This window comes from Sinocyclocheilus anshuiensis, unplaced genomic scaffold (assembly GCF_001515605.1).
Source record: "Sinocyclocheilus anshuiensis isolate Anshui unplaced genomic scaffold, SAMN03320099.WGS_v1.1 scaffold117, whole genome shotgun sequence".
Lineage (NCBI taxonomy): Eukaryota > Metazoa > Chordata > Actinopteri > Cypriniformes > Cyprinidae > Sinocyclocheilus > Sinocyclocheilus anshuiensis.
Genome location: NW_015536624.1, coordinates 4035497 through 4046694, shown reverse-complemented (window position 1 = coordinate 4046694; position 11198 = coordinate 4035497). Strand labels below are relative to the sequence as shown.

The following is an 11198-nucleotide window of genomic DNA, read 5'->3' as shown; positions in this document are numbered from 1 at the left end:
CCATCCTTTGAGTGAGAGTGTAACGTTACAGGTCGGCCGATCTGGTTTCGTGGTTAAAGTTAACCTTTTCGACATGTTTCGGTGTTGTTGTTGCTCAGCAATGGCATGGACGCGATGTTGTATGCGGGTTTGGCAAAAGGAGAGTGGGACTGTGGGCAGTGCTCGGGGTGGTGACTGAAAGCGGTGACTGTGTAGTTCTGACGTCAACTTTTTACAGAAGTCACAATGGTTCATGAAAAATCATAGCTACTTTATGCAGGCTGTGTGCATTTTACTGTGGACTGACTGCTTTGAAACTTATATGGTACTTAAATAGCCCCTAGACCTCAGTTATAATGAAAAAAGCCAGGCAATTTCAGTTTGACAATATGGGACCTTTAATGATATAAATATACTAATATAATAATATTAATGAAACCAAACTATCATTAAAAAGGTTATTTATAGCACCATTAAGGTTCTATATAGCACTTTTAAAGCTTGGTTCTTTATGGAACCCTTTAAAAAGGGTCCTATTTAGCACCAAAACGGGTTCTGCTATTGTTACAAGCTGAAGAACTCTTTTCTGGTACTGTTTAGAACCATTTTTCTTAAGAGCTACAAGACAATGTGATTGACTTGATCTTCCATTTGTCAGTACTTAAAAAAAAAATAATTAAACAAAATGTAATGTAAAAATGCAAATGAACAATTTGCATTTCTGAGATGATACGTGGACATAGTAATGAGATCATGTGACAAAAATGGGTAACACTTCATTTGACTGTGTCCTTGTTACATGTATTTAGTAGAGTAATAAGAGTACATTTTGTATAATTACAAGAAACAAACTCTAAACCCAACCCTATAGTAAGTACATCTTGTTAATTAATATTACTCAGTGCTTAATTGTATAATTACACTGTTTCAAGGGCACCTTAAATAAAGTGTAGCCCAAAAATGTAGCATGCTACTATTTGAAATGTGTATCATGTTGCGTAATGAATTCTGTCGAGGTCATAGTCAGTGTACTTTGGTGGACAAAAAACGCTGATTATAAGCAAACTTGTATTTTACTCCACATTTTGAAATAACACTTTTGACTAAACATTTATGTGTGTTGCGTATTTCAACAATCAACTGTAAAACTACTGAAATCTGAAAGTCTGCCATTTCATGTGAGCATTACGAGAGCTGTTTCCTATTCAGAGCATTCCCAATCATTCACTTTGTGCAGTCTTATGCTAGAAGTGTTGAATCAGCACATCATCTCTCGATCTTCACTAACCGCTGGCCAATCAGCTGTGAGCTTCAGGCTACACTTCAGCAACAGAAACACGGAAATAAAAAGATTGAACAAAAAACTGTTGGTATAAAAACTGACTTTACTTGGGTTCCCTTGTGAAAAATACCAGCATACTTTTTTTTTTTTTTTAAAGCACTTATAGAAATAATATATTTGAATATACGTAAGTGCATAGTGAATGTAATCTTTTCAGACACTTAAATGTATAAAATAAAAAAAAATATTATAGTTTTAATTTATATTAATTGCAATTAGCTTTAACTTTACAGTGCTTTATTTGAGCCATTTAAGTAGGACTTAAGTACATCATTATATGTAATCTATTGTTTTTGAAATATGGTTAAAGTACTGCTGAATGTACTGCAAAAAATGATGATAAACTAAACTAAAATGTAATTTATATCGAAATTTCTATGTCATGTATTTAAATATATTTGTAATTACACATTTGTAATGATGACGTTGCAATTTAGAACATTTACAAATATATTAACTTTGCATGTGCTTTAGTATGTTAGTCAACACATGTAATATATTTAAAATGTACTAAATAAATGTTCTTCTTTAAAGCACAACAAAACATAGCATACTAATTTGAAATGCACTTTAAAGCAAAACTTGTAATTTGACATTATCACGAAGCGGTTTTAAAAATATATTTAAGTGTCTTAAAAACATGCTATTCTTTAAAACATGCCTCTTTTTAAGTCACTTAATCTTAAGTGTTTTTCCATTTATTTCATTGATATTGTATTATCTGCAAGTGCTGCTTTTGAAAATATACTTTTTAATTTGCACATTCAATATAGATAAGAAGTTACCTGTAAACATATGAACTTATAAATGTCTGTCTTAAATGCAATTTGGATTAAAGCATCTAACATATGCATATTCATAAATGTAAAGATGAAAGACGTTTTGAACTGAAACACATAATAAGCTTGTACATCGATATTTGATATAATGGCCAGAAACTGGGCATGTTGTGACACAAAGGTACGGTGGCTGAGAGAGCGCTGCAAATGCACGCAACACAACCACATATAAAATCACGCTGCAAATGTTCACAACACAAACAAATTGAGAAATGTGCTGCAAATGCTCACAACACAACCAAATTACAGATACGTGCAAGTGGCACAGACCACAAAAGGAGGACCCCAACAATGCCAAAATTACCCCCAACAAAATAAAAATTAAACATGTTTTTTTTTTGTTTGTTTTTTTTGTGTTGATTACCATTTGTGTATTGATAACCACAGTTGTACAAATACCATGGTTAAACTATGGTTAGTGTAATAAATACATGGTTAATTTGTAGTTACCATGGTTTAACTATAGCAACCATTTTTTTTTTTTATGTATTATATAATAAATGTATTTATTGATTCGTAAATTGATAGTAAATCTGTATAGTTAGTTTATTGTAAGGAAAGTTACTACTGTAGCTTACATAGGCTTTCACAGTTACAGTAATTGTGTATTTCGTCAGCTTATTTAGGCTAATAATATCCAAAAAAAGCGAAGGAATCGTATGATCAGGATATTAAAATAAACAAAAATCTCACCGTTCAGAGCAAACATTGATAAATATGTCCCAGGCATATTTGTCACTTTGCGGTTCTCTTAAACATTTCCGATGTGGTCTGTGCCGAGCCCATATGTGCGTATTTGCAGCACGTATCTGGTTTTGCAGCGTGTTTCTTTGTGTTGTGCGTATTTGCAGTGCGTTTCTGTTTTTGCAACACGTTTCTTTATATGTCTGTGTTGTGTGTATTTGCAGCGCATTTTTGATTTTGCAGCGCATTTCTTTATTTGTTTGTGTTGTGCGTATTTGCAGCGCGTTTCTGTTTTTGCAGCGTGTTTCTTTGTGTTGTGCGTATTTGCAGCGTGTTTCTTTATTTGTTTGTGTTGTGCGTATTTGCAGCGCGTTTCTGTTTTTGCAACGTGTTTCTTTATTTGTTTGTGTTGTGCGTATTTGCAGCGCGTTTCTGTTTTTGCAACGTGTTTCTTTATTTGTTTGTGTTGTGCGTATTTGCAGCGCATTTCTGTTTTTGCAGCGTTTCTTTGTGTTGTGCGTATTTGCAGCGCGTTTCTGTTTTTGCAACGTGTTTCTTTATTTGTTTGAGTTGTGTGTATTTGCAGTGCACTTCTGTTTTTGCAGCACGTTTCTTTCTTTGTTTCTGTTGTGTGTATTTGCAGCGCGTTTTTGTTTTTTCAGCGCGTTTCTTTATTTGTTTGCGTTGTGCGTATTTGCAGCGCATTTCTGTTTTTGCAACGTGTTTCTTTATTTGTTTGAGTTGTGTGTATTTGCAGTGCGCTTCTGTTTTTGCAGCACGTTTCTTTCTTTGTTTCTGTTGTGTGTATTTGCAGCGCGTTTCTTTATTTGTTTTTGTTGTGCGTATTTGCAGCACATATCTTTATCTGTTTGTGTTTTGCATATTTGCAGAGCGTTTCTGTTTTTGCAGGGAGTTTCTTTATTTTTTTGTGTTGTGCATATTTGCAGCATGTTTCTTTATTTGAGTTGTGCGTATTTGCAGTACATTTCTTTTTTTTCAGCGTTTCTTTGTTTGTGTTGTGCGTATTTGCAGCACGTTTATGTTTTTGCAGCGCGTTTCTTTATTTGGTTGTATTGTGAGCATTTGTAGCGTGTGTGTTGTCAAATTGATGAAGATGTTTTCTTAATTTGCAAGTGTTTTTTTTTTTTTTTCATTTGCAGCGCGTTGGTCTCTCTCTGGCCACCAAACAAAGGACACTTCTAGTGTGCATTTACATGCTCTGCTTATAATTAATAACCTAACAACATGTAAGGTCATCTAAAGGTCACATGCCATCAGTTAAAGGTCATAAATTGTTAAAGTGAAAACCTTTCACATCAAATTTAAAAGCATTTACTGGCATTCTAGCTGCTTTTCTTTTCAAGATTTCTTGATTTCTGATATCAGTATGTATCAACATACTGCATGTGTGCACATAACCGCACTTATCGACCATAATCTGAGGTTTTATGTTTCGCAACATGCCACACGCAGTTCAGAAGCCGCAGGGGCTGCATATGAAGACAGATTACCAGGTTTTGTAACGGATTTCATGTCACATATGTTCGGGAACCTTAACACTTGAGCCGCCAGGGGTCGCTGTAAACCTAAAACCGCCAGCGGGTAAATTTTACCCACGCACATAACAGCTGTTTTGATATGGCTAAAGAACATATTTCACTGTATTACGCCACTGTCTTCACAAAGAAGTGTCTAGAGTCATGAAATGATTATGTCTAGTCATTAACTATATTTTTGTCCTGTTGTTTTATGTTCAAGGCTTTTTTTTTATGCAGGCCACTAATCACTTTTCATAACGGTAAATAGAAGCTAAACGAGCCTGCACTGAAAACGAGAATTAGAAGCAAGTAAATATATTTGGGTGGTGTAATATTATACACATATTACAATGTCATTAATCAATATATTAAGATATGATAATATAATTATATTAGATAATATATTAACCTATGTTATTTAAATTACTAAAATAGCCTATAGACAATAATGAGCAATAATAATTCACCACACTGCATGATGCGATGACAAATTCAAGCGCACAGCTTCACCAAATGAATTATTAATTTGTTTAGTTATATCATTTAAAATTTGAATGAGAAAACAAAACCAATATTTTTTTGGTTTTATTCATTAGATCATAGATTGGATTTTTTTTTTATTCAGGAAATGGGCAGACTAAATAGCACCACAGAAGCAAACAATAAACAGAACAATAGAAATGGCAAAACAATTAAATAATTAATCCAAATGTTGACCAATTATGAGTAACATTAGGCTAAAACATAAATATGATATATTGATCGCTGTCAGATGAGCCGTCAGATGCTGAGCTGACCCAGGACATTTTACTTATCTCTCCACCATCAGACTCTCCATCGCTCATGGCATTTAGTGCTTCTTATACCTCTTCAGCATTCATAAATCGCCTTCTTTTATTCATTTTGTCTTTATTTATGAAACTGATAACCGCTAATTCAGTGAGTGAAAGGTGTTGCCTAGCAGTGTACTATGTTAAAACATAAGCGGCAAGAAAATGGCAGCACGAAAATACATGCATTATATAGCGGGTAAATTTGACCCGCTGGCACTTATAGGTATAAATGCCCCGTTTTTTGATCTGGTTTTATCTAAACTTTTTATCAACAGGGGATTGTAAATCACACAATTTTAGTAAAAGTCAATGACTGGGAGACTTGAATGTTTCATTGAAAATCTGTTATGTACATTTGAAAAACAGCCACGGGTAAAAAATTTCCCCGTGGCGGTTCTAGTGTTAAACCACAGTCACAGCTGATGCATTCTGTCTGTTTGGCCCTCATCTTCCTGCAGGCATGTTAATGTTATGTGCACATCCATGACTGTCGATTAACCTGCTAGCATCAACCTTTCGATCCTCGTGACCTTTATTTTTGGCTGTGTCTATACTGTTCAATCTCAACCAAGAGAAATGTGCTACAACAAGGGCGGACGGCAAACCCTGACACTAATGTGAGTAACCTTTAAAGGCAGCATTAATAAATCTGATTTCCTGTTAATCAACTGATTAATCAATGTAAGGACGCCTACAGCGGACAAAGAACAATTAACCTTATTTTGACCTTGAGCTGCGGTATATTTACAAGCTCTGTCCACAATAAAGTGGCTGCTTCCTCCGGCGCTGATATCTGAACACCAGCGTCTCGTACCATTTGTAATCACAGATATTATGAGGCGCGCTCAGGTATTAGCCTCGCATTTCTCTGGATTATACAGCGGTTTGTGATTTATTGTGGTACTCTAGACTGGAACAGGCATATTGCTTCTATCGATTTTCCATTGGGTTTTATGGTCGTATCGTGTAGGTGACGGAGGATAAGGGCTTTCGTGTCCATAGATTCCCTCGAACACTGCGTCTGAAATGTAATGAAATTCGAGCTGCCATTTCATATGTCTTCACTTTGCAATAAACTCTATATGGTTCTAATAACCAATAAATGCTGTAATGACCAAAAGCACAGCCACTGACCTGCTCAACACTTAAAGATGATACATTTGTAATTCCAAAGATTATTATACATCCTTCAGCTTAAATGAAAGAAGTAATTAATTAATAAATAGCTTGTTTAATATTAAATTAAATATTAACTGTTACATTTGAATCAACTGTTAATACATGCAAACATTTTGAATATAGCAATGCATTGCAACACAAATAGGAAATATAAATACATTATATATAATATATGCATTTTTTTGTTTATTTGTTTTGTTATTTGTCTACATAGTTTTTGTTAGGTTTTAGTTCATTTTGTTTTAGTTATTTTAGTTTTTTATAAATGCTAGTTATATAAATATACATATATAAAAATTACATGTATTTAATTTAAAGTAAATTTTACTTTCTGTTAGTGATAATAAGTTAATAACCTTATATTAAATAAATAGATATATAGCTAAATAGCTAATAAATAAATAAATAAATATATATACATATTTAATGTGGATCAGACAGCATCATCCTCTGTGTGTGTGTGTGTGTGTGTGTGTGCCTGCTCTCCACTCATGTTTATCTGCCAACATAATGACACACTGTAAACCGCGTGACTGACACAGAGCGCTGACCTTGGGCCTGTTATCGTGTCTTATGACCTCTAGAGCAAATGCAGCCTACTGACACACTGAGACATGATGATCATGATGAGAGAGAGAAACCACGAATGAAACTGTGCGGCTCATTCTCAGAAAACTGTGCATTAAAATCTCCCTCAGGACCAAAGGACCGCCATAAACAGAGAGAGATACAGGGTTGAAGGTCAGTGCAAAAAGAGATTTATCTAGCAAATATCATTGCATCACACCACGTTATTTATTAGTTCATATCACAGTGCTTTGCTCCAAGCACAATATTTTTTTCTGTAAAAAATAACCTGATTTTGATAATGATTTTTCTTTAACAAAGTTGAAATATTGAGCTTAGCAAGAGTCAGGAAAAGTGTTCAAATAATAAAATGCTGATAAAGAGTAAGTATGAAATTATATTTTAATATAATTTGATTAATTTGAAATCATAAAAAAAAATAAAAATAAAGGGGGAAAAGTCACAGCATAACAGAGTTTTTAAACAGTTTTATATAAAACCTTTTAGAAAGAAAATAGATAGTGAAAGCATGACATTTTAATAAAAAAGCAATACAAAGAAAAGGTATGATTTGAATATAAATAAATTATGCCATATAATTATGATAGGGTAAAACCACTGTTATTATAGTTGATGATAGTTGATTAACTATAATAATAATTATTATTATTACAATTATTATTATTATTATTATTATTATTATTATTATTATTATTATTATTATTATTATGATTATTGTTACTAGAAATAAAATAAACTTTAACTAATATATATATATATATATATATATATATATATAAACTAAACACTAAACACTATATTAACTAAATACAAAATACTGAAATAGCTTAAACTATGTACAAAATTAACTATGTTAGACATAAACACTCAACTATGAGAGGCAATGAAAGACTAAACACCTCCATGAGATGCTTTGCATTTGGTTTTATGCTGTTCTTACAATCCAGCATCATATTCCCTCTTCCTATCCGATTTCTCTATGCCATAATTAGAGCATCAAGTTTAACCACTAAGCCAGAACTGATATAATATTCCAACCCCTGAATACAAACTCCCCATGAAAGCCAAATGACAGCATATCAAAGCAATTACTCTTGACAGCTGCGAATCTATATGAAACTGAGACCTTAAAGGACAAAAAGGATATCGGGCTTAGTTCAGTTCTGCACAAACATGCAAACTGGGATTATGAATTGGCATTACAGACATGATCCATTAAGAGAATGATTTGTTCTTCAATGTTTCATGGTAGGGAATCTCACAAACGACAAAAACAGATATAGCAACTGTAAAATTGAGCATAGTTAGGATAGGAAAATATATAGACTTATCAATTCTTAAGGCAAGACACTACATGAAAACATTGTTTGTTCATGCACTGCTCAATTTTAAGAATTTAGAAGACTTTTTTTTTTGTTTCCATAACCTGACTTCTTTCAGACTAGTGCAAAGAACACACCCAAAATACACATTTAAGTGTTTAATTTATTAAGCTTTATCTATTTGCCCCTCTCGATTTCAATTACAATACATAACTTAAAGGGGTCATATGATGCAATTTCAAATTTTCCTTTCTCTTTGGAGTGTTTTCAAGCTGTTCATGCATAGATAAGATCCCTAAAGTTGTAAAGACTAAAGTCTCAAACCCAAAGAGATATTCTTTATAAAAGTTAAGACTTGTCCACGCCCTCCTAAAACGCGTTTAAACACGCCCCCACATGTCTACGTCACTGTGTGGGAAGATTTGCATAACACCGCCCAAACACACGCAAAGAAAGAAGGCATAACTTTTATTCTCGCTGTAGTATTGTTGTTGTTCCAAAAGAGGACGATATCCGCTTCGTCATGCCTAGAGCTGATCCGTGCTGGTCGCTGAGGAATTACATCAACTTCGCGCTGTCGATCGCTGGATCGGCTTTCACCATGGACGAAGTGGATTCCAGCCCGGGGTCGTCACATGTGGTTGCCGCAAGCCCGCCGGCCACTCCTTCGTCGAATCAGCCGGATGCGCCGTTCTCAAGCCTGCCGGCCGTTCCTCACTCAAGCCCGCCGTAGCCTGTAGGTACGTTTTTTATATTTAAAGAATTTACCACTGACGATTCAAACGTGAGTTTTGAGCAGTGTAGAGTAGCGCTTGTTGTTTGCCGTTTCTCCGATCACAAATGCAGACATGGTTTTATGTTTACACGGCGCGATACACAACGCGTAAAAAGACAATATAAATCATTATAATCCGTAATTATGTCCCCACTGGATGCAACAAATGCCTCATTTGTAATGGGTTTTATTGGTTTTGTCTCATCGCGCCGGGACACTGCATCACAGTATCGTAAGGGACGTAACATTTCCGTCACACGCTCGAGGTATTCGGCCAATCACAATGCATTGGATAGCTGGCCAATTAGCGTACACCTCAGAAAGGCGGGGCATAGAGGAGCAACAATAATGTACATTATGTGGAAAATAATGTGTTTTTTAACCTTAAACCACATAAACACATTGCATTACACCAAACACACAACATAATATTCTTTTTAGCAACATCATATGACCCCTTTAAAATATATTGCTTTCTCCACTTCAGCAGCATTTACACCAAACTTTAAATATTTATTCATATCTATATTCTGAATGATTTTACTTGTGTGTTTGTTCATTCCTCATTCGCTTAATCTACTTATTGCACTTTGTCTATTTGCATCTGTCTGTTAAAGCAAAGCGAAGCGGAGTGCCTAAAACCCCCCTAGCAGTTATAAAGTCACTGTAAACCACGGCTTCATGGGGCTTATTGCTTTTATAAAACGATTATTCCATAGCTTATTGCTTTTATAAAACGATTATTCCATATACGTAGTACGGTTTCACAAAATAAAACAGAGCAAATAAAGTGTAATGATATTAATAAAAACAGTATTCTTCCACCAAACATTGTAGCTCCTCAGAATCAGTTGTGGTTGCAACAAAGTGGTTGCCAAGCAACTCTCATACATAAACAAAGGTGTATGTTTGCAGAGTAAATTACAACAGCTTTGAACGTGGCTCAGCCAATCAGAATCAAGGAACGGAACTATCCGTATATACGGATAGTTCCGGTCCTTGAACCATACATCATTGGAACCTTTATTTTTCGGCTTTCAGATTATGCAAAATCACAATTTCAAAAAAATGACCCTTATGACTGGTTTTGTGGTTTTCTGTCAGCTTTTTTTTTTTTTACCATGTTTGCCTGTTATTTGGTTAGATTGTGCACTTCTATGGGCCAAATTACTATGGTCAGGCTGCATTAAATGTCAATGTTCCTGCATATGCATATGTCGGTGGTGGCGCTCACCTCCCAGCGTGGCTGAGATCAAGATGTGCGTCCCATATTTCTTGATGATGGTGTCGATGAACTGTTGCGTGGAAGGCCGTCGTCCGAGCATCCGCATGCTGCGCTGAAACTCCGGCATCAAGGGCAGAGGATTCCGGATCAGATCCCGCCTATCGATGGCCGTGTTCCTCACCTTCCAACGTGCAAACTCCCTACAGAGCAGAGCAGACCGTGAGGGATGGTTATTTATTCTTGCATATGCACATGCATTTCAACAGTTCTTTCAAACACATTTACACTAACCACAAAACTTCATTTAAACAGCAGTCATAGTGTGTTTTTTTCTCTTGCCGGTAAACACACACTATCGCATACAGAAATTGCAGGGGTAACCATAGCAACAGAGGCTGTTCGAGCCCTTTTTATTAGCATCATTATTGGACGGAACATTGACAAAACATAAATACTGTCATTATCAATGTATTACCATATCACAAATATATAATTACAGAACATTAGTGTTTTATTATACAATAATCTTGAATTTAATTGATGCTTGGCTTATTGTGCTAAGCTGTGCATGATCACCTCAGCAGATTCACTAAGATTCTCTATAGAAACACCTTGAAAACGTTTTACTTGAAGCCTTTATACTATATATAATGCATTATAAAATACATTATATTATGCCTTTTAATGCATCGTATAATGCATTGCATGATCTCATGAATGATGAGAAATGATAAAAAAGAAAGAAAAAAAACAAATGGTAATGCATTTTAACTTTGGTTACAATAATTTATTTATGATTATAATTATATAATGCATTACAATGTACAGAATGAATATCTATACAATATACAGTATGTATATATACACACACACACATATATATATATATATATA

At 34.6% G+C, this 11198-nt stretch overlaps 1 protein-coding gene across 1 annotated transcript in view; it reads right to left on the bottom strand.

Annotated features, from left to right (window-relative positions):
* brinp1 (bone morphogenetic protein/retinoic acid inducible neural-specific 1) overlaps positions 1-11198 on the bottom strand; it is a 171448-nt gene that overhangs the window by 76132 nt on the left and 84118 nt on the right. Inside the window, exon 3 of the mRNA XM_016507822.1 lies at positions 10314-10504. Coding sequence (XP_016363308.1) covers positions 10314-10504 — 191 coding nt within the window. The remainder of the gene's footprint in view (positions 1-10313; positions 10505-11198) is intronic.